This window comes from Colletes latitarsis, chromosome 2 (genome assembly GCF_051014445.1).
Source record: "Colletes latitarsis isolate SP2378_abdomen chromosome 2, iyColLati1, whole genome shotgun sequence".
In the NCBI taxonomy this organism is placed as follows: domain Eukaryota; kingdom Metazoa; phylum Arthropoda; class Insecta; order Hymenoptera; family Colletidae; genus Colletes; species Colletes latitarsis.
Window position 1 is genome coordinate 25,370,082 of NC_135135.1, and position 21,105 is coordinate 25,391,186.

At 35.0% G+C, this 21,105-nt stretch overlaps 7 protein-coding genes and 1 non-coding gene across 12 annotated transcripts; 6 read left to right on the plus strand and 2 right to left on the minus strand.

Moving 5' to 3' along the window:
* The first annotated feature begins 35 nt into the window (after positions 1 to 35).
* Arr2 (arrestin 2) lies at positions 36 to 2,502 on the plus strand. 2 transcript variants are annotated; one of them, XM_076783535.1, is made up of 8 exons: positions 36 to 191; positions 332 to 453; positions 536 to 835; positions 913 to 1,140; positions 1,216 to 1,404; positions 1,490 to 1,658; positions 1,755 to 1,915; positions 2,051 to 2,502. In XM_076783535.1, the coding sequence occupies exons 1-7, from the start codon at positions 125 to 127 to the stop codon at positions 1,898 to 1,900; spliced, it is 1,221 nt and encodes a 406-aa protein (XP_076639650.1). In that variant the 5' UTR covers positions 36 to 124; the 3' UTR covers positions 1,901 to 1,915; positions 2,051 to 2,502. The 2 variants fall into 2 exon arrangements, with proteins under 2 accessions (XP_076639650.1, XP_076639649.1); XM_076783534.1 differs by having other exon boundaries at positions 1,755 to 2,502.
* A 312-nt stretch (positions 2,503 to 2,814) lies between these two features.
* On the minus strand, positions 2,815 to 10,492 carry Tfiiealpha (transcription factor IIEalpha). 3 transcript variants are annotated; one of them, XM_076783533.1, is made up of 8 exons: positions 10,370 to 10,492; positions 4,500 to 4,663; positions 4,235 to 4,401; positions 4,031 to 4,159; positions 3,730 to 3,956; positions 3,456 to 3,660; positions 3,157 to 3,385; positions 2,815 to 3,076 (listed from the first exon to the last, which is right to left on the minus strand). In XM_076783533.1, exons 2-8 carry the CDS (start codon positions 4,624 to 4,626, stop codon positions 2,901 to 2,903), a joined length of 1,260 nt encoding a protein of 419 aa, XP_076639648.1. In that variant the 5' UTR covers positions 4,627 to 4,663; positions 10,370 to 10,492; the 3' UTR covers positions 2,815 to 2,900. The 3 variants fall into 3 exon arrangements, with proteins under 3 accessions (XP_076639648.1, XP_076639647.1, XP_076639646.1); XM_076783532.1 differs by having other exon boundaries at positions 10,259 to 10,385; XM_076783531.1 differs by lacking the exon at positions 10,370 to 10,492 and adding an exon at positions 4,879 to 5,020.
* On the plus strand, positions 5,097 to 6,487 carry LOC143351714 (rab-like protein 3). The gene is made up of 5 exons (XM_076783538.1): positions 5,097 to 5,236; positions 5,509 to 5,718; positions 5,796 to 5,944; positions 6,022 to 6,135; positions 6,207 to 6,487. The coding sequence occupies exons 1-5, from the start codon at positions 5,191 to 5,193 to the stop codon at positions 6,381 to 6,383; spliced, it is 696 nt and encodes a 231-aa protein (XP_076639653.1). The 5' UTR covers positions 5,097 to 5,190; the 3' UTR covers positions 6,384 to 6,487.
* LOC143351708 (putative ATPase N2B) lies at positions 6,633 to 9,879 on the plus strand. 2 transcript variants are annotated; one of them, XM_076783528.1, is made up of 8 exons: positions 6,633 to 7,183; positions 7,562 to 7,952; positions 8,230 to 8,415; positions 8,492 to 8,733; positions 8,814 to 8,985; positions 9,072 to 9,212; positions 9,293 to 9,412; positions 9,481 to 9,879. In XM_076783528.1, exons 1-8 carry the CDS (start codon positions 7,155 to 7,157, stop codon positions 9,601 to 9,603), a joined length of 1,404 nt encoding a protein of 467 aa, XP_076639643.1. In that variant the 5' UTR covers positions 6,633 to 7,154; the 3' UTR covers positions 9,604 to 9,879. The 2 variants fall into 2 exon arrangements, with proteins under 2 accessions (XP_076639643.1, XP_076639645.1); XM_076783530.1 differs by lacking the exon at positions 6,633 to 7,183 and adding an exon at positions 7,296 to 7,452.
* On the plus strand, positions 10,370 to 12,430 carry Dera (deoxyribose-phosphate aldolase). Its single transcript, XM_076783536.1, has 5 exons — positions 10,370 to 10,511; positions 10,659 to 10,837; positions 10,909 to 11,050; positions 11,126 to 11,505; positions 11,588 to 12,430. The coding sequence occupies exons 1-5, from the start codon at positions 10,487 to 10,489 to the stop codon at positions 11,750 to 11,752; spliced, it is 891 nt and encodes a 296-aa protein (XP_076639651.1). The 5' UTR covers positions 10,370 to 10,486; the 3' UTR covers positions 11,753 to 12,430.
* Positions 12,431 to 12,611: 181 nt separating this feature from the next.
* Positions 12,612 to 14,777, plus strand: Rps4 (ribosomal protein S4). Its single transcript, XM_076783537.1, has 6 exons — positions 12,612 to 12,745; positions 13,219 to 13,477; positions 13,729 to 13,826; positions 13,914 to 14,085; positions 14,169 to 14,298; positions 14,580 to 14,777. Exons 1-6 carry the CDS (start codon positions 12,743 to 12,745, stop codon positions 14,704 to 14,706), a joined length of 789 nt encoding a protein of 262 aa, XP_076639652.1. The 5' UTR covers positions 12,612 to 12,742; the 3' UTR covers positions 14,707 to 14,777.
* Positions 14,382 to 14,515, plus strand: LOC143352035 (small nucleolar RNA SNORA16B/SNORA16A family). The gene has a single exon (XR_013081854.1). It is a non-coding gene; the product is annotated as a small nucleolar RNA SNORA16B/SNORA16A family (small nucleolar RNA).
* Positions 14,778 to 14,924: 147 nt separating the features above from the next.
* On the minus strand, positions 14,925 to 20,847 carry LOC143351707 (putative tubulin polyglutamylase TTLL2). The gene is made up of 11 exons (XM_076783527.1): positions 20,827 to 20,847; positions 20,193 to 20,640; positions 19,821 to 20,012; positions 17,190 to 17,312; positions 16,888 to 16,991; positions 16,694 to 16,823; positions 16,346 to 16,622; positions 16,070 to 16,272; positions 15,732 to 15,995; positions 15,317 to 15,618; positions 14,925 to 15,237 (listed from the first exon to the last, which is right to left on the minus strand). The coding sequence occupies exons 3-11, from the start codon at positions 19,896 to 19,898 to the stop codon at positions 15,117 to 15,119; spliced, it is 1,602 nt and encodes a 533-aa protein (XP_076639642.1). The 5' UTR covers positions 19,899 to 20,012; positions 20,193 to 20,640; positions 20,827 to 20,847; the 3' UTR covers positions 14,925 to 15,116.
* Positions 20,848 to 21,105: the final 258 nt, after the last annotated feature.

Below are 21,105 nucleotides of genomic sequence, written 5' to 3' on the forward strand. Positions count from 1 at the left end.
TATGGCTTCGAGTAAAGAAGCCCTTCCGAGACTATATGAAGTTCCCTGTTCATGCTGAGAGACTGTCACTTCTGGGCGGGAAACAAACTTCGGCTAATTCATTTGATTCGAAAAAAAGTGCCAAATGTTTCCTCTCTTGCTTTTGGCTTACGTTGTAGCCATCAAAGTATTCAAAAAAACTACTCCAAATGGTAAGTGATAGAAAGCTGATGCTTAAGATATCGATACTTAATAGTGTACAACTATTTTAAAATCGATCGTAATAACGTGATTTGTATTTACGAAAGTTTTCTCGTGTTTTAAAAACGCTATGTTTTTATATTAATTACAGGAAAGCTTACAGTTTACCTTGGAAAACGGGACTTCATAGACCACTTAGATAGCGTAGATCCCATTGATGGCATCGTTGTTGTTGAAAATGATTATCTTCAGGGACGAAAAGTTTACGGACAGGTAAAAAACAAACATCTGTCTTATTTAAAACCAGCGTTTAAAAACATCGATGCAGTATATAATTAATTGATACATTGTAAAGGTGACAACAGTTTTCCGCTATGGCCGCGAAGAGGACGAGGTCATGGGTGTCAAATTCAGCAAAGAACTTGTCTTATGTCGCGAGCAAATAGTGCCAATAAAGAAGGAGAAGCAAGATATGACACCCGTTCAAGAACGACTTTTGAAACGACTTGGAGCTACCGCCTATCCTTTCTTGTTCCAATTTCCACAGAACTCTCCCAGCTCAGTTACACTACAACCTGGTGATGATGATCAAGGGAAACCACTGGGTGTTGAGTACACTGTTAGAATATACGTGGGAGAACACGAAGAAGACAAGGTAATACGCTAATTTAAATTATACGTTTATTTAGTACAATAAAAAACATATGGAAATGAACTCCAATTTCTATGCAGGGACATAAAAGATCATCTGTTGCATTAGCGATAAAAAAGCTACAATACGCTCCGCCTACGAGAGGACGTAAACTACCTAGCTCACTGGTTTCCAAGGGATTCACTTTCTCTCAGGGCAAATTGAACCTTGAAGTTACACTTGACAGGGAAATTTACTACCATGGCGAAAAAGTAGCTGCAAACGTTATAGTTACCAACAATTCTCGAAAAGCAGTAAAAAATATCAAGGTATTTAGAAATCTCTGTGTTTAGCAATCTTAGAATGATATGTTACATGAAATTCTAATATTTTACATTTTACAGCTGTTTGTGGTACAGCATTGCGAGGTAACAATGGTTAATACTCAATTCTCTCGAAACGTGGCCAGCTTAGAAACGCGCGAAGGATGCCCGATTACACCTGGCGCATCGTTTACAAAGCAGTTCTATCTTGTTCCACTGGCTAGTAGCAATAAAGATCGTCGTGGTATTGCTCTCGATGGACATCTAAAAGTATAGAGAAAGTCACTTCGTTAAAAATAAATTTATTTTAATTGATTCTGTTTTCATGAAACTTTTTTGTGTATTTGATATGCAGGACGATGACGTGAATCTCGCATCTTCAACTATGGTTGCCGAGGGCAAAGCACCTAACGAAGCTATGGGTATTGTTATCTCGTATTCTCTGCGAGTGAAATTGAATTGTGGTACCTTGGGCGGTGAACTAGTTACAGATGTTCCGCTTAAATTAATGCATCCAGCTCCAGGTAGGCAAGCTTAAATAATGGAAATAATATAAGAATTCACTTCTATATCTCTCAGTCTTACACTTGCAAGTGTATACCTTTTACTTTTTATTGTAGGAGTCGCAGAAAAAGAAAAAGCTACTTTGAAGAAGAACAAAAGCGTCGACAGGACACGCTATGAGAATTCTTGTTATTCTAATGATGATGATGATAATATCGTGTTCGAAGACTTCGCTCGTCTGCGTCTGAACGAGCCAGAATAAATCTTTTTCAATAAGGCAAATATTTACTTCAAAAAAATCTTAGATTAATCATACTTTATAATACATTTAACTCAGAACTCGGTAGAATAATATTAAATTAGTAGAATATTATAAAAAACAATGTATATATGTAGAATGCGTCGTTTCTAGGATTCTTTTGATGTAAATTATGCTGAAAAATTAAAGGAAGAATAAAAAGGTATAGAAGGTAAACGGTTACAATATCAATATATGTACGCAGTGACCTATGGAAGTAAATAAATATTAATATAAGAAGAGAAATGTAACAAAAAAAAATACAAAAAAAAGCGAAAAGTATGATAAAAAAATGTATATCGCTTTAGAATTTTTATCCGATAGTGGTGGTCGGTTAGAAATTCACATGAAGGCGAACAAAAAAAAATGATTCCAAGTAAGCTTTATAAATAATTTATATTCGGCTATGTTTAAAACTTTCCCGCCTTACCAGAAGTGACATGTATGCTATTAATTTTGATTTATTATGATTATAACGTGTCTGTAAATGTTAATTTATTACAAACCGATGGCATTGTTGAGTTATAATCTGTATGTTAGAAGAAAAATAAAAACATTGCAAAATACGGACGTCTGTGTAAATAATGTTTGCAAAGCATTCCTTGGAAACATTGAAATATAGGACCATCACAAAAGTATTTGAATGTTGAAAAATATTCGATATAAACATTTATTTAAAATGGTAAAGTATAAACATTAAATGTTACTACTTAATAAAAATATTTATTTTAAAGTTATTATGATAGTTTTCAATTTTTTTAAACGCTTAAACGTATCATTCGGAAGCATTTAAATACTTTCGCGCGCCTCTGTATTCGATTAATCGAATTAAAAGAAACTCGATCTTTTACCAAACCCAGAAAATTATTTATTTTATGACTATACAAAATAGTATAAGGATTTCAATAACCGTTCAGTCTTGTGAAACATTGTTAAATATTTAACAATGTTGACTGTATTTTGTTTAATCATACATGTGAGAATAGTATTCTTGATATGCCTGAATGTATGCTTCTTTTTCTATAGGTGTCATTTCTGCAATTAATGTGTCGTTCACATCTGCAATGGCAACAGTTTTTCCCGCAACAGTTACAGTTGGTACAAGGTCATCATCTTCAGAATCCATTGTTTCTACATCTCCTAAACGATTTCAACAAATTTATATGGTTTTTCAATGTATACTAATTTCATACATTGAAACTGGTTTATAAGGGCCATACCTGTATCAATGGCTTGCATTTCAGCAACTTCTTCGTTATCGCTACTATCACTAGATTCTTGAGGTAATACAGATTTTATAGCAGCTGCAGCATTTGTTCCTCCCTTCTTTTCATGAGCCAGCAATACAGACATAATATCTTCACCCTGTTTATTATTCGTCATAGTAGTATTAGTGGCAGTGGCTGCAGCTTTATCCAAAATGTTCTCTTGTGTGTTGACTCCATCAGGCTGAATACAACAATTATTAGTGATCAATCTTGACAAACAATTAAAATGATGAAAGTAGACATATGTATACCTGTGAGTCAGAGTTGATAACTGTACTTTCCATCATCCAGATTGGTCTTTCCTTCCTTCTGTTTGCTGCATTATCGTCAGCGGATTCATCGCCGATTGTAACATCTACTCTGGTATCTTCTACCATAAAACCTGACGACCTTGTAGCTTCGCCGGACCATTGTTCTCCAGGTGCTCTTAGACTACTTGGTTTCCTTGTGTCGATACTAGAGACAAATAAATCACATGCATAACAATTTGTTTACAAGATTAGTAATTTAATTAAAAATACATACCCCTTAATGGTGTTTATATCAACTGGTTCTGGTTCTAATATTTCAGGAGCCAATTTGATACCTTCCACTTCCCTTAATAAAATGTAAAGAGGTTCTAACTGTTCATTAAACTTGGCTAGTAACAGCCTTGAGTCTTTCTTTGGAAGGGCAGACTGATCTTCTTCTACTACTTCACGACAAAATGTACATCTAAATTCACCAGTGGTCATATCAAACAATTGATCTGCCTATATTATTTTACATTAATAAATATCTTGTGGTCAATTACTTTGCAACAGTGTTTGTAAAATCATTCACTTACCTCAAGATCAGTAAAAGTTTTCAAACAATTTGTACATTTAAAACTTGCCCTACTGGTAGCATCTCGTTCTTCAGTTTCCATTCTTTTCCTCATTAAGTCTAACTTATATTTTACTACATTTACAAAAGTCTAAAATACACACATATATATATAATTTCTTTAATAGATAAGCAATGGAAGTCATATTCTTTGTTAATACTTTACCTTATAGTTAATAAAATAATAGTTGACTTTTTGTGCTTTTCCATCAGACCCAGTTTCCATTTTCAATCTTACTTGTATGAATTTATCATTACGCAATGTAGATATCCTAGCTCTTAACATTTTACGTTCAAATTTCAAAAGTTCACAGATGTCATCTTCTTTCATACCTGGTCACACAAAACATGTAATCACATTAAATGAAAAATAATTTTATATATGGTATTTAAAATGTAATAATATTGTATTTCATTTATGGCATACTTACATGGATTTCTAACCAACATATCAACAATCAATGCATCTTCTATTGTATAAAATCCACGTACTACTAAACGTGCTAATTGCTTTAAACTACTGGGAACTTCTGTAACAAGTCGTTCTTCACCACTCATTTTTCTTGTGGTTACATATAATAAAATATCAGGATTACTGAAAATTGTTGAAAAGAAAATGTAATTAATTCATATTGCATGTAAGTACAGCATAAGCTATTATAACAGTTTATATAATTTAAAATTATTTATTTTTACAATTTATTTTGAAAACTGTTGGTGTTATATTAATTAAAAAAAAAAATATTAGCATAAGATTTATTACAATCCATTTTATTAGATTTCATTCTATCCCTAATAAGAAATACTAACCTTTAAAGTCGCATAAACAGTATTTTTATCACAAAATATCTTGAATCAGTGTTAATAGTAGTAAATTAAAATATACATCATAATATTATGCGTGTGTCCTTGTAAAATAAATAAAAAACAAAAGGACAAGATTCATTATTCCGTCGATCGTTTAAGAACGATAAGATACCGTTCCGACGGACGCTTGTTTATAACTTCAATAGTTTTTAGGTTATGTATTCGTGTTATAAAACTCCCAACAGATTATCTGTCAAATGACAGGACCATAAAAACAACAGAATACAGTTTCCCATAGTTTGATAAACATTATCAATGGCTACGATAGATAAAGTTAAAATTATTGTCGTCGGTGATTCTGGTAAGAATGCATTTCAAACAATTATACAATACAATATACATTTATTAGTATTGTTATTTGTACTTTGACAGTTACTATACGAATAGAATCAAACTTGCCATGATGTATATTGTTTCAAATCAATTTACTATTTAATTTATTATTGGATTCAGATGTTATATTTTGCTTGTTTCATATTCATTTTTATAATAACATTTTTAGGTTATGTGATCCGTATATCTTTTGTGATTTTTTATATACTTATTGAATATTTTGTCGTTTTTCATTTATAGGTGTTGGAAAAACATCATTGACAAATATAATATGTCAGCAACAGCCTATTAGTAATCCTTCATGGACCATAGGTTGTTCTGTAGAAGTTAAATTGCATGAATATAAAGAAGGAACACCTAATCAGAAAAGATATTTTATTGAATTATGGGACATTGGTGGAAGTCAAAGTCATAAAAATACAAGATCTGTTTTCTATAATCCCACTAATGGTATAAACCTAATATGTTTAAAATAATGTAATAATGAATGAAATTCAGGAACTGAATAATCATTCCTAATGATTTAGGTATAATATTGGTCCATGACTTAACAAACAGAAAGTCACAGCAGAATCTTCAAAAATGGCTTGAAGAAGTTTTGTGTAAAGATAATAATTACACGAAATCAAAACCTTTTGATGATTTTGATCCTGAAAAATTTGTAGGATCTACTCAGGTAGCAATAATCACTAGTAGTTTAAGTATATACTTTTGTGCAAGAGTATTCTGTATAAAGAAAATTCTTGTTTACAGATACCAATTCTAGTTGTTGGTACAAAATTAGACCTAATTGCAGAAGTAAGATCAAATATCCATAGACGTTCCTCGACTATTGCAGAGGAATGTGGTGCTGATGAGATTTTTTTGGTATGTCTGCTATTTAGTTATTTAAGATTGTATTGATCAATATTTGGTTTTAATTAACTCTGTTTCTGTAGGACTGTCGTCAAATGAGATCATTAGCTGCTGGTTCTAGCTCATCTGTCAAATTAAGCAGATTTTTTGATAAAGTTATTGAAAGGCGTTTTTATTCGTCAAGAGAAGGCATTAGTCCTGATAAACGAAGGCTACCAATGTACACTCCATACAGTACAAAAGTTTATCATAATGACTGAAAATTTTTTAATTCTTTGGATCTACTGTAGGGTGCTATAATGAATGATATTCAATGATATTCATAATGAAAGAAATTCATTTTGCCAATATTTAAAAAAAATAATGTAGCATTTTTAATTAAAAAAAGAAAAAGAACTATCAAAATTTACAAAGCTATGTTTATTAGATTAAACAAAATTTTCATACCATATATTTTTGATAAAACTTATATTTACAAAAGAAAACCGGACAGTTATAAAAGAATCAGATATTCATTAATATATTTGTTTTTTGTTTATTACAAAGTTGAGGCCCTTCGAATCCGGGTGTTTTTACGCCTTGTATACTCTCGATTATGCCACTACTTCAGTGGCAAAATGGTCTCAAAAACTATTATTTTAAACAAATAATATTAAAGAAATTGTTAAATACGTAGTGCGCTCTAGTTTATTATTATCTGTTTATGTAAATACCCATATCACGTGTATAAGATATTAATTTGATTAAAATTATAAAAAAATAAGATGCATTTCATCTGTTCCAATTTTCATGGAACTACGCGATTTCTTCTTTGTGTGTTAGGTTTTATGAGTCTATCGTCACTCTTATGAACGATCACTAATAATAATGGCGGGATTAAAATTCCCACAATTCTTTTTTTTTTTGATTACGTCACACTGTAGCGCGGGATAGATAAAAATTTCAAACATTCAATCTGGTTTCGTTATCGATTTTTACTTATCGATATCAAAATACTGTACACGTATGGATAATGATGTGATTACGAAAAAATGAAGAGAAAATTCTACACGTTTCGAATGTATGTACATATTTGATTAATTAGTTCGTTTACTCGAACATTATGCTTTATACTTACCTTTCTAAATTTCCTAGTGTGAGTGTTCTATTCTGAGGTAGATACATATACATATTGCATTTTCGTACGTAATATAAAGGTTAATGCGCGTACCTGATCGTCTGTCAAACGTAACTTACATCGAATATGTTAATATCTCTAATCGTATTTATTTGAAAGTTTGACCGCATCTAGTCAATTTAGTCAATTTAATTCGATTATTTCAATTAAATGTAAATTTCTCCAAATATTACGCTACAAGAGTGAAATTGCACTTTTTATTGACTAATCATCAGCACGTGCATAAGTGATATGTATAACAAATAATGACCTTTTTTTTAGGACATTTCCTTCTATAATGACTTGTTTGCTCCCAAAGAAATTTCCAAAGCACAGCTATCTTTCAAATTTGCTGGCACAGTTTCAACATCTAGGTTTTGTACAGAAGTATGGATATGCCACTGATGTTACTTTGGACAAGGAGGGACCCATTGCTCTTTTAAAGGCTAAAGTAGCAAGAGGAGAATTAATGAACGATGATCATCAGATGAAAGTTGCTGAAACTTTGCAAGCTATTTATGAAGACATAAATGGATACAAGCCAGAAGAATCTGGTCTATTAGACAAATGGCTTGGTAGAAAAAGGCCACAGCCACCAAAAGGATTATATCTTTATGGAGCTGTAGGTGGAGGTAAAACAATGTTGATGGATCTTTTCTATGAATGCTGTCAGGTAGATCGTTTTGCAGTTTCTGTAAGTAGTGCACATGGGGAGCCAAACTTTCTGTTGATTATGGATATGACAATTCATAATATTTTTCAGAATAATTCACACATATAATAGAATAATTGCTGCAACAAAGGGTTTACTTTATATAACAAAGGGAATAAAGAAAACTCTTATCTATGATAAAGGTACTACATAATGGCTTTCCATATGCAGTACAATGTAAAATAAATCTTCTAAATTAGGAACAAACGAATAATTGTTGTGAAACATATTACTCCAGATTGAAAACAAGCGAAGGGTTCATTTTCATTCTTTTATGGCGGATGTACATAATAAAGTTCATGAAGTAAAGAAAACCATTGTTCGAGATGTTAGCAGTACAAAGCTTCAACCATTTGATCCGATACCACCAGTTGCCAGAAGCATTACCGAAGAGGCTTGGTTAATTTGTTTTGATGAGTTTCAGGTTTAAAAATGGAACATATAATTGAATATAGAGGATTCAAAATAACATACACTAATAGAAAATATGTATATCACAGGTAACTGATATTGCAGATGCAATGATATTAAAACGATTATTTACTGAATTATTTAGCAATGGTGTAATAGTAATTGCAACCAGTAATAGAGCACCGGATGATTTATACAAGAATGGATTGCAAAGGGGAAATTTTGTTCCATTCATACAGATATTAAAAAATTATTGCATTGTAAATTCCTTAGATTCGGGTATAGATTATAGATTGAAAACTGGACTTAGCGATGAAAAAATTTATTTCATGTATGTAAAACTATTCATAGATAGAATATACAATAAAACGTTTGCTTATATAGGTCAAATAAATTAGATAATTATTGTAGTAAAGGGAAAGATGCGGCAAGTAATAATGTAGACAAGGTGTTTAAGTATCTATGCTCAAAGGAAAATGATATTGTGAGACCACGTACCATTTGTATAAGAGGTCGCAATGTTAATTTTCAAAGAACTTGTGGGCAAGTGTTGGATTCCACATTTGAAGAGTTGTGTGATAGAGTAGGTTCTTTAATATCTTCTACTTTCGATATCATGTATATTTTTATATGTCTGTCTCTCTTGTATATTCTTACATTTGCTTGTAGCCACTTGGTGCTAGTGATTATCTAGAACTAAGTCAAGTATTTCACACTGTGTTTATAAGAGATGTTCCACAATTAGATTTTCGATTTAAATCTCAAACTAGAAGATTTATTACATTAATTGATACATTATATGATAATAGGGTAAGATTATGTCTTTAACACTTGATTTTAAGCAATTAAATAACTTTAGGAATCTACCATGTAAATGAACAATTTCTTAGGTACGAGTTGTTATATCTGCAGCTGTACCACATACAAAACTGTTTGTGCCAGAAGGTAATAATGACTATACAGATGAAAAGAGAATGTTAATGGATGATTTAAAAATATCACATGGTTCTGTAAGTTAAATGATATTAGTCGTTTTTAAATGTTGATGTATCAAATTATAATTTTATAATATTTATAGGATGATCATAAATCTAATCTTTTTACTGGGGAAGAAGAACTCTTTGCTTTTGATCGTACTGTATCACGACTTTCAGAAATGCAAACTGCACAATATTGGGATCAGTGGCAACATCATAGATAATACTAATTCAGATTAGCACAAATTTCAGTAGTTCCTTTTTCTAGTACATTTATCTAAGTCAGTAAATTATAAATTCTTAGTTAAATCTTTTATAACTAAATATTATGTTAATATGAAAATGTCCATTTTCTTAGGCGTGGTACTTGAAATTTATGCAAAATGTTTTAAATAATTTAAAGTATTTATAATATTATTTACTTCTGTTTTAATATTTATTTATTCTAATATTTATTTGTGTATAATGTACAGCAATAAAGAAACAATTATTGAATTTCATTCACTACTTTCACAATTCATTATTCCACAATAAGTAAAAGGTAGTAAACAATTTCTGACAATAAACACACAACGCATGTCAAAGATATGCATCAAATGAACAAATTACGTTAATGATTTAAAAAAGTAAAAAAATTGTTATCTATCGAAATACATCAACATGATAATATACCGCAAAACTACATGGCTACAGTCTTATTATTAAATCGATTAATCGATTCAATTAAGTAGGGAACGTTCAAATAAAGACTGATATATTCTATTGTGCAAAATTCATTTGCAAATAGATTAATTTCTAACCAAAATGTACCATATTCATAGCATCCTGCTTTTATCGTTTAATATTAATCGTTTTATTACAAATACACACAAAACTTACATCTTGCATCATATCACGTGCAAATAATCACAAAATTAAAAACGATTGTATTGTTATCAAATCGTACTTTTCAACGGTATCTTCCATAAAATTCGTCGCACAGACACTTACGTTTCTTTTCCATTCTGTCTCACTATTGCGCACTAGTTTAGCTTTCTTCGGTAATAATTGAGTTAAACGAAGGACACTTTTCAATTACTCATAAGAGATACTATTTATTGCACTACAATGGATATTCAAAAACTGGCTAATGGTACGCAATTTAATGTTCCACATTAAACGTTACAAATTGCTTTTTATACCAAACATTAAATTTAATTAAAATTGTATTTACATGTACATTTTTAACTTTTATGTGCTTTAATTAAATTTAAAAAATGTTTTAATTCCTTCATTTTAGTTACAATGAATTTTGATCAATCAATGATAGATGAGAAAGTTAATTCTGTACGTTCCAAAGTTAATGCACTGGAAAAAGATACTAAAACTAGTTGGTTAATGAAAGCAATAAGCTATATAGACTTAACTACTTTAGGAGGGGATGATACACCTATGAAAGTTAAAGCTGTTTGTGGAAAGGTAACCCTAACTATTACAGTTATGCTTGAATATATTTATGTTAAATTCTATACATTAATATATAATTGTAGGCTGTTAATCCCCTTCAGTTATCACCTATACCAACAGAATCTTTACATACTGCAGCCGTATGTGTTTTTCCTTTGAAACTTGCAGATGCAGTGGCTTCATTAGAAGAACTTGATAAAGAACATAAAGTTGCCATAGGTACTGGTAAGTAATGCACTTCTTTGTTAATTTAATACAAATTGTAATATAATATACAAATTATCATTAATCTGTGAGCAGTAGGTGGAGGATTTCCATCTGGACAATTTCCATTAGAAACACGTCTCAGAGAAGTAGAAATAGGCATTGAAAATGGTGCAGATGAGATTGATATTGTCATCAATCGACCATTGGCTATAATGCACCAATGGCAAGAATTATATGAAGAGTTGAAATTATTTCGTACTGTTTGTGGCAATAAAGTATGTTTGAAAGTTATACTTGCCACTGGAGAGTTAGTTAACTTAGAAAATGTATATAAAGCATCTATGGTAGCAATGATGGCTGGAGCTGATTTTATTAAAACATCTACTGGAAAGGAAACAATAAATGCAACTTTACCAGTTGGGATAGTTATGTGTAGAGCAGTTAAAGATTATTATGCAGCAACACAAAAAAAGGTACATGATTTTGTCTTGAACAAAATACAATGAATCCTGTTTAATTTGTTAGATATTTACTATTAAGTTGCATTGTCTTTAGGTTGGTTTCAAGCCTGCTGGAGGTATTAAAACTGCACAAGAGGCTTTGGAATGGATAATGTTGGTGCAAATGGAATTAGGAGATGAATGGTTAACCAAAGATTTATTTAGAATTGGTGCATCTAGTTTGTTGGATGATATTGTTGCAACAGTATGTCCAAAGTAACTTTGTCTCATATATGCAATGCTTTTTATATTTTTATATGAATGCATGTATATAACCTTTTATTATTTTATATATTTTTATATGCATTTTAATAAAAAGAAAGCTATACATTATCAAATATTTCCTATATTTCCTACCAAACTAAGACCAATTTTTAAAATTGTACACATCACAATATGAATTGAACAAATCGACAAATTGACGAATGTGAATACGACGAACAGTCGAAACATTATCACTTATAAACAGTATTGTGATGTAATTAGGCATTAATCTTAAGTATTATAATGTATTTGGCGAAGAAGCAATTTGTAGTATATTTTAAAATGTTCCATACGAAAATTTAGACGCATTTTTCTGAGTTCCATATTGTTCAAACTGATACACAAAAAGGTTTTAAGAACGATTTAACTAAGTAACTTTAAATTATGATGTTATTTAATAAAATTATTTTTTCTTATTTGTTACTGAACCGAAATAACATTTAAAAAAAGATGCTTTCTTCTACCTTAAATGTCGAGAAATGTGAAATTGAAACTCTTTCAAGCGGCGCCATTTTGTTAATTTTTGTTCCTTTTTTATAACAATGGGTTCAGTATCCCACAAATTTCATATAGATTATAATTTAACTTTGATCGATGACTTTATAGTACTTTGTGAGGTGTGAAAATACGTGCAGTGAAAGTATGTTTTCTCATTATGCTACAAGCCAAAGAGTACAGACATTACTGTAGATTGATTTCCTAGCTATACAAATTCCAAAACTACAGTATGCAATCGATAAAATCATCTACAGAATTTGATTAAGATCTACATTATACTTTTTTTAAATTTCCAAGTATGTACAATTTTTCAAAGGGTTAAAATGAGATGATTTCTTAACCGACTGACAATATTTTGGCGCCATTTTGACTATAGTGGCGTCGCGAGGATTTCCTGATGTGTTTTGAGACACTGCGAGTTCGTGCCTTTTCCGTTTAGAAAACCAAGATGGTAAGTTTGTCACGCACTGTCAATATAAAATCCATTTGCATCGAATGTATGATGTGTCGTAGACGGTCGAATTCAATTAAAATGTAAACTATAAAAACCGGCGTGAATATTGATGGATATATAATTCCTTAAACCCATCGTATTTTTAATCGGACAGAAAATTGGTTAGGTTGTGCGAGTACGGTTCATTTTGTTGTCTCGTACATTTATCAGTGCGTCGTATGAACACTTGTTGACATAATTTTTTTATAAAGACAAACGTCTGATGTGATAGATGCGGTTAATACGTCTTGTTTAAAAATTCCAGTGTAATTAGCGAAATAAAACAAAAAACATAAATGGTAATCTAACCTAAAAATACAGTGCGGCAATGTAGAGTGAATTAGTCGATGTCTTCGATATTGAATACATTTTGTTGAGTGCGTATGCTGCTGGTTTAGTGTTAATAATGAAAACGTTTAAAACACTTTCAGGCTCGAGGTCCAAAGAAGCATCTGAAGCGTCTTAATGCGCCGAAAGCATGGATGTTAGACAAATTAGGGGGTGTGTATGCTCCGCGTCCATCTACAGGACCTCATAAACTCAGGGAATCTCTCCCTCTCGTTATTTTCCTTCGTAACAGACTGAAGTATGCTTTGACCAACTGTGAAGTAACAAAAATTGTGATGCAACGTTTGATCAGAGTTGATGGCAAGGTCCGTACTGACCCCAATTATCCTGCTGGTTTCATGGGTAAGCTACAACATGTCATGTCTTTTCCAACTGTATGAATGGAGCCATATCGAAGCTGCAATATCTTTTAAATGGATACTTCTAGTCAAACAATGGCCAATATTAAACAAAAGCTCTTTACATTGGTCACAGATTGAGTAGTATATTCTTTCTGTATCACCCAGAAAGTGCACATTCTTTTCCTATGTATTCAAATATTTTAGAAATTTAATACTAGAAATGAAGGCTAAATAAGCCTTTGCTTGTTTCAGATGTAATTACCATTAAAAAAACTGGTGAATTCTTCAGATTGATTTATGATGTTAAAGGACGTTTCACCACCCACAGAATTACTGCTGAAGAAGCTAAGGTATTTATCAGTGACATAAAAATATAGTTTGGATTGTTTTTTGGTTTGATTAAGAAGTTAATTATTTTTTTTTTTTTTTTTTTGCAGTACAAATTGTGCAAGGTGAAGCGTGTTCAGACTGGACCTAAGGGCATTCCATTTTTGGTAACGCACGACGGTAGGACCATTCGTTATCCAGATCCTCTAATCAAGGTTAACGATACCATTCATTTGGACATAGCAACTAGCAAAATTTTGGACTCTATTCGATTCGATTCAGGTATAATATTTTTATTTCTATACATGGTTTATTTGTAAATATGTTTATGGTAAAGGCGCGAAATATTAATTTTTATGTTATAGGTAATCTTTGCATGATTACCGGTGGTAGAAATTTAGGGCGTGTTGGCACGGTCGTTAGTCGCGAGCGTCACCCCGGATCTTTTGATATTTGCCACATAAAAGACTCGCAAGGACATACTTTTGCTACAAGGTAATTTTCATCGATAATTATTTATTTATATAGTAATTTACAGTCCATTTAAAATTTTGCAAAAAGTTTAAATTAATTTCTATAGTGGCCATAATCGAAGCTACGGTAATGCGTAATAAATATTGTAGTCAAAAGTTGGCCAAAATGAAATTCCTTTATATTGGTCACTGTGTGCTTTTACATAAGCTTTTCAGTATTACCCATTTAGGAAACAAAAACGCTTTAAATTTCATTTTATATTACTTGAATGCGTCAAAGATTACAATGAATCGTTTTTACAGGTTGAACAATGTATTTATCATTGGCAAGGGTACGAAACCGTACATTAGCTTACCAAGAGACAAAGGTGTTAAGCTTTCGATTGCCGAAGAGCGCGACAAGAGGTTAGCAGCGAAGGGTGTGAATTAATGTACATTTTCAAGAAAACTTTCAATAAACCGAGAATTTCTTGGTGAATAAAAGACGTGATTTCACCATCATCCTACACATCAATTATCTTCGCACAGGACCCACATATCCAGAACACATTAGTGACAGAACACGAATGCGGTCTCTTTTGTCGTAGTATTTAGCGTAATTACATTTAAAATACGATTTTAAAATCTATCTCGCTATTAAAAAAATATCATTAACAGTTTGGCCGTTGAAACTGCGTTATGAACAGAGCGGCGGTAGAAAATCAAAGTTTAATATAATTCGTGTAAATATCACGATCCGTTCAAATCACGTTCGTAAAAGTGATTAAATTGTCGAAGCGTATTGTGCCGAATATTGCGTTAAAGACGAAGAAAAAATAGAACGCTCGAAAGACAAGGATTTCACTTTCCTGGCAGCCAAATTTCGGTAGTTAGTTCCAGCGCTTTTCGTAGCATAGCGTTACATTGTTCGTCCCTATATTTTTCATTTTTCTTATACACTTCTTTGGCAGCTTTCAGATACCTGAAAAAAATAAAGTCGACGAGTTGAACAATTGTCGTATCTCGACGTTGTTTAAACGCATATAATCAGGGACCGCTACTTCTGTATACAGAGAACCGTGTTCTTAATGTCCTTCTCCACGACGCGCGAAGACTCTGACACCGACGACGGCGCATACTCTGTCGCATTGTCATCGTTCGTACGAGTCAACGGGTAGATGCGAACCCATCCTCCTTCCTTCACGCACGGCGTACTCCAGTCCTTGCCATTATCCCATACCGATGTTTTATCGTGATTTTCTGGGTTGGTGCCTCGGAAACCGCGAGGAATATACTTGTCCACCAACAAAGGATTGTAACGGGACCACGCGTTCGAACAATCGTGCAGAGATGATTGTCTGAGCTGACCATCGAAATTATTTCATCAAATACAATCAAATACAGAGCATTTTACACAAAATCACGTGTCCGCGACAGGACCAAAATGGCGGAGAGACAAATGATGTCGATACATACAGTAGGTTGAAGTTCCGTGCATAAATTTAGAAAACCGTCGGTTTCCCGGCCGGTTTTAGATTTCCTCTTCGCGGTTCGACCTCCACAAAACTTGGAAGACACTTCTACCTCGTCGTCGACCGGGCTCGCCGACCATATCTTGAATAGAGAGAGTCCAGTGTTGCATACCGGAAGACCTAGTAAATCGAACAAATCGTGCAGTAGCGGTTTCTTCACCTCCGAGTCGATCTCGCAGTCGTTGCTCAAAGCCGGGCTGACATTGACCTGTTGTAGCACCGATTATCCGCGCGTTAGGGACAATTGCTTTGGTCTCGTACGAGATCGGAGTATTTGTTCACCTCGAGTAGCCACGGTTTCAAATTCTTATCGATCAATACGTCGAACCCGAAGAACTCGAAGCAATTGGAAGATTTAGGTATACCCGCGGCTTGGCTCAGTATCGTTAGACTCACTAAACAGGAGATCCTCTGCCAGAGGAACCAGTCGAAGTAACCCGTCTGTTCGAAATACCTTCTCAATTGTTTGAACGTCCATTTGCAACCTATGGAAATTGAATTTCTATCGCAGGATAGCCTTGAGAGCCTTCGAAAACAGTCTCAGAATGTTTTTCGTACCAGAACCGACGCGTTCCTTCTTCTCTGCGTACCCTGGGCCCAGTTTGTTCAGAGAGAAATTGGTCAAATGCCGGAAGGGATCATTCAGGTGTTCCAAAGAGAACTTCTCCGTGGCGAAACGCGTCAAGCCTTCCTTGTACAAGTATATCGTCAAAGGGCGATACGAGGGTACGCAGACGTACAATCGTAAATCGAACTTGTAGCCGCCGATCAGTAGAGGATTCTCGATGTATCTTTGCACGATCGTCGTGTTGTCGTATGTGAGGTCGCTCAGTTTCTGAAAAATAATCTTTTTATTTTGTCCCTGTCCGTGGCGAGACCGTTCGAAACGATAAACGATATGCTCACGCGAAAGAGGAAGATCCCTTTCCCTTGGCTCTGACCGACCGGCTTACAGATCCAAATCCTGTCCTCCTCGCAACGGCTGCATTCCTCCGCCAGTTTCGTGTATTCCGACGGTAAGTTGTATCCTGCTGGACTAGCATAACGCATTCCAATTTTTCTAACGATCAAACACTCGTTCCAGGGATCAAGATTGTTACCTGAAGTCGTAGATCGAGCCGTGCATTTTCTTCATGCATCTCAGGTGACGGATGAGATTGTCTTTTCTGCAGATCGAGCTCCCTTTCGGAATTCTATTGACGAACTGCGAGATCGATAGCTTAGAAGTCTTAACTAGGAATGATTATTGCAAGAACAAAGCAGGGTCGAACGTTTCTGCGAGGATCGAAGCTCGTGCAACAATTAAGGTGACATTATGCAATTGCGTTATTAATTAATTTGTTATCCGATAAGATTTACGAGTAAACTTTTAGGTGAACGAAAGGACCCGATGTGTCGTTACCTGCCAGGGCAACGGCCTGTAATGAGGCGAAGGGAAACCGCCGGACCGCCACCATAAATTCCATCGATCTTTGAATACATTATTGTCACCGGTGTATTCCCTCCAGCCGCGTTCCGTGCAAACCTGTGGAAAAGTATACGAATCTCGTTCCGTTTTCGAACTCGCTTAGGCTAATTGCAAGCAGGAACATCTCTCTTTTTTCAGGGTAAATGAGATCGATAGATCGCGTCGAGTTTGAGACATAAAATATTAATAATAGACAGAGTCATAATATGCGATACCTGCTTAAGTGGTGAATAGCGGACGTATAAAAAAAAGCATACTTTTGTAAATGCGTAGGGTATAAGTTACTTTTAAGAATTCCGAAACCTTTCTAAATTTTTAGAACTCTCACCCTGTCGTAACCCTTTAAACGCGCGACTTTCGGGTCGACGTAAAGCACCGAGTAGGCGCCGATTAAATCCCGAATATTACGCATTCCAGGGTTCGCAAAGTTTCGAGCATGCACGCGAAAATAGCGGAGAATGCCCTTGATTTATTTGTCGTGTTATTAGAGCATTAAGAATGGCTACCGCTATACATCAAAACCGAGCCAAGGCCTTTAATTAGAATTAAATTCGACTGTATATTCCCTGTCCGTTGTTACCGGTAGCCTACTTTTATTGTTCGACTGTACAATGAAACATTTTCTTACAACTTCGTAATCGATCCGCCCCGAAAGAACGTCGACTCCATTTACACCACCGTTGCCACTGTTACGTACGAATACTTTTCGACGTTACTCCGTAGCCTGTTATCGGACTCGGAACGCCCATATTTAGACTAACAAGGGAAGTTATCCGGTCGATCAATTACTTAACAAAACTAAGGGTTGGAGTTATGGTACTCTACCCCCTGATAACTGAAACGAAAATGGCTATAAACGATGCGGGCTTTTCAATACCAAAAGGTTCTTCATCCCTAATTTAGACCGTTCCATCTCTCTATTCATAGAAGAGGAAAACGAATTGCAGCCTTGTATCGATTCGTGTTATACTTTGAATTCTTTTGCGACAAACGATCGGACCGTTCGATGTGCAAATTTAACAATGACGACAGAAAATGCCTGTCCTGCTCTAATTATAAACGATCGACTTTGGCGTCATTGTAGCCTGGTTCCCTTACCCAGAATCGTTAGCGAAATAATTTTTACGCAACGTTTCGCGTTCCGTCTAGAGTACCGTTTCCCAACCTTTTTCGGTCTAACGCCCCTTTACGAAATCTTTTTCAGGCCAACACCCTTCTTTCATCAGACTACAGTTAAGTACGGCTATAAAAGTCATACTGGTATCGTTCAATTTTTAATTTTAATTTATCTTTCAGATTTCAGGAGGCAGAAATCATCTATACCACGAGGAAACGTAGCCTTTAAAAAAAAAATCAGTATATGGTACCACTGCGTCTTGAGCTCGATAAAGTTTCTTAATGAAGACAGAAACAATTATTAATAACGTCACGATTCGTCGACAGCTACCAACGAGGCACTCTTTACGAGGGAAGCCGGGTTTCGTGCAAGTCAGGAAGAGACAAAACAATCTTTTCCGTGATCCACGACGTCTCTATTCTTTGCCCTTTTATTATTGCATGTGGCACTTACTTAATAGCCCCAACGGTGGTTCTAAAAGTGGTGCACGCAGAAGCGCGTCGCGTCCCGCTCGGCTCGACAGGTATGCACGTGCATACGTACACCGTACGTACCTTGAAAAGTATTCAGTTCAAGGTCACGACTAAGTTTGTAATCGTGTCGAGCAAATACCAAGCGACATAAACGCGTGACAGTATCCGATATTTATATGTACACAGGTAGCGATTAAAAATCACAAGAATCTGGCCCCAAAGATAACTTTAAATTCCCATATTCGAAGTACAATCGTTACTCGAGTGCCTCGATGAATTTCTGTCGTCGTATATCGAGATCTTGCACATTTTTTTAATCCGTTTACGTCGAGAAATACTCGTGTACCGTGTCTGACTATTATCACTGGACGGAGACTATACTACTGTAATATGTATTTCTATCTACGGGTTTATTCGCACCTGTTGCCGTAAAATCTGTTACATCGATTTGTCGACCGACGGTGGTTAAAAATACTTATCCTACTTATTATTATCCGTAGCAGTTTTTAGATACCAAAAGATTGACACGGGGAAAAAGTTGAGTTCTTAAATTGTGTTCCGTACGCTACTTTTGTTTAATTATAACTAGCATTGTTTTGTGAATAGAAATTGGAATGAAATGCCACCAAATCGGGGAACCTTCGGAGGTAACTGCAAAGGCTAGAAGCAAAGGTATTAAAAAATTCGGACTATAGTACTCGAGGTCAGTCATAAATCACTCGACTTATTATTATGCACAGACTATTTACAAGTGCGGATATATTAATATCTTCGTTATATATTTATTATATAATTCTCTATTTTCAATTAGGATTTTTCGAGGAATACTTCCTCGCATCGCAGGAACACAATATGGAATGCACTAAAGGGTGTTTTAATAGATGGATCAACGTCTTCGAACGCCAGAGTGATTTCTAGAAACGCGGATATAGTGTTTATATATTTCTTTTTTACTTTTGGTTCGGCGATTTATACCTGTACAAGGAGATGGGGTCCTGCACCATTGTCGTTAAGTCTGAACACGAAGGGCCCGTCCAAGTACTTCACTGCCATACCGGAACATTGTACTTAGACGGGACGCGGGAAGACGATTAGGTCAGTAGATCATGTCTCGACCGACAAACGTTGAGTCTTCGGTTTGAGAAACGGAGGAAATCTTGTGCTTGTCTGAAAACATAAATCAAATTGTCGATCTGAATTGTTCGAGCATACACAGACCCACGGTCTCAGAAATTCGGAGTAAATATTTAATACTTTTGTCAATGGTTTTAAATAGAATATCTCACGAGTCCAGGACATTCGAAGTCCAATGTTCTTGAAACGATATGCATATTTGATCCAACTCACCTTTTTCGAGTGCAATGTGATCCTCTATCTCGCCATAGCTCGATCTTTTCATTCATAAAAACGTTGCGGTCCTTCGAGGCTTGAACAATTCAGGCATCCGTGTTCGTATTGGAGCGTTTCGGTCCGAAGGATACCATCCTGTCACGTTTCGTTTGTTCGTTACAGAGATATCCCTCAGCGAGCGCGGCTGGTAGCTCTTCGAGCCGACATTCTTCGCGACTAGCAGCCTTTGACATTCAAATATTTCGATGGAACCGCATGCAGGCGAGCCGGAATCCCGATTCCCACTGGTGCACCGCCACGTTTCGGTCTACGCAATCGCTTTGACCTGGTCGCAGGTGCGCAGGTTGCCCGTATGCCGGATTTCCTCGACGCTCTACAGCTTTTATGGGCCTCCGGTGGACACCGCGACACCGCAAGGACACCGGAAGTCACCCAAGTCGCGAGTCTGCGAAAGAATTTCGCTGATACTCCTTTACAGATCGTTATCGCGTACACGCGAGTTTACCCTAGGGCTGGGACTACTCGATATCGAATATTCGAACGCTCTATCGGTATTAAAACTATTTCAGTATCTCAGTCTACGTCGCGTACAAAATATTCGATAAAAAGTCTTGATTTGCATCATAGCTACCAGGATAACTGAAAGAATAACGGTTCGAGTTCGAGCTTCCAGGGTCGTTGTTCCCTTTCGCGAACCTCTCTCGAAACAGATTACGATTTTGCTGAAACAAAAATTTCCCTTTCACGTCTTCTCTTCTGCTTCCTTTGACCTTCCGGGGAGTCTCTGTTTGCCGAGTAGTCGAAACGCTTCCGGTGGAGCTCCTTGGAATCTATTTTCGCGATCCGTATTAATAGGTACACGTTCATTGAAGTCCGCGGCGATGACGTATTTGTTGCAAAAAGACTCGCC

Bases quoted from the DNA above. Each gene is read 5' to 3' on its own strand.
- Arr2 (XM_076783534.1), top strand. From the start codon at position 125: ATGTTTCCTCTCTTGCTTTTGGCTTACGTTGTAGCCATCAAAGTATTC. The intron at 836-912 runs GTAATACGCTAA...ATTTCTATGCAG, and splicing joins GAGAACACGAAGAAGACAAG to GGACATAAAAGATCATCTGT. The intron at 1,141-1,215 runs GTATTTAGAAAT...TACATTTTACAG, and splicing joins AAGCAGTAAAAAATATCAAG to CTGTTTGTGGTACAGCATTG.
- Tfiiealpha (XM_076783533.1), bottom strand. From the start codon at position 4,626: ATGAGTGGTGAAGAACGACTTGTTACAGAAGTTCCCAGTAGTTTAAAG. The intron at 3,957-4,030 runs GTAAGTGAATGA...AAAATAATATAG, and splicing joins AAACTTTTACTGATCTTGAG to GCAGATCAATTGTTTGATAT. The intron at 3,077-3,156 runs GTATGGCCCTTA...GAAATCGTTTAG, and splicing joins AATGCAAGCCATTGATACAG to GAGATGTAGAAACAATGGAT.
- LOC143351714 (XM_076783538.1), top strand. From the start codon at position 5,191: ATGGCTACGATAGATAAAGTTAAAATTATTGTCGTCGGTGATTCTG. The intron at 5,237-5,508 runs GTAAGAATGCAT...TTTCATTTATAG, and splicing joins TATTGTCGTCGGTGATTCTG to GTGTTGGAAAAACATCATTG. The intron at 6,136-6,206 runs GTATGTCTGCTA...CTGTTTCTGTAG, and splicing joins GTGCTGATGAGATTTTTTTG to GACTGTCGTCAAATGAGATC.
- LOC143351708 (XM_076783528.1), top strand. From the start codon at position 7,155: ATGAAGAGAAAATTCTACACGTTTCGAAT. The intron at 7,953-8,229 runs GTAGATCGTTTT...ATATTACTCCAG, and splicing joins TTTTCTATGAATGCTGTCAG to ATTGAAAACAAGCGAAGGGT. The intron at 8,416-8,491 runs GTTTAAAAATGG...TGTATATCACAG, and splicing joins TTTGTTTTGATGAGTTTCAG to GTAACTGATATTGCAGATGC.
- Dera (XM_076783536.1), top strand. From the start codon at position 10,487: ATGGATATTCAAAAACTGGCTAATG. The intron at 10,838-10,908 runs GTAACCCTAACT...ATATAATTGTAG, and splicing joins TTAAAGCTGTTTGTGGAAAG to GCTGTTAATCCCCTTCAGTT. The intron at 11,051-11,125 runs GTAAGTAATGCA...ATCTGTGAGCAG, and splicing joins TAAAGTTGCCATAGGTACTG to TAGGTGGAGGATTTCCATCT.
- Rps4 (XM_076783537.1), top strand. The intron at 13,478-13,728 runs GTAAGCTACAAC...TGCTTGTTTCAG, and splicing joins TTATCCTGCTGGTTTCATGG to ATGTAATTACCATTAAAAAA. The intron at 13,827-13,913 runs GTATTTATCAGT...TTTTTTTTGCAG, and splicing joins TTACTGCTGAAGAAGCTAAG to TACAAATTGTGCAAGGTGAA.
- LOC143351707 (XM_076783527.1), bottom strand. From the start codon at position 19,898: ATGGCAGTGAAGTACTTGGACGGGCCCTTCGTGTTCAGACTTAACGAC. The intron at 16,992-17,189 runs GTAACGACACAT...TCGATCTCGCAG, and splicing joins ACAGGCCGTTGCCCTGGCAG to TTCGTCAATAGAATTCCGAA. The intron at 16,623-16,693 runs GTGAGCATATCG...ATTATTTTTCAG, and splicing joins AAGGGATCTTCCTCTTTCGC to AAACTGAGCGACCTCACATA.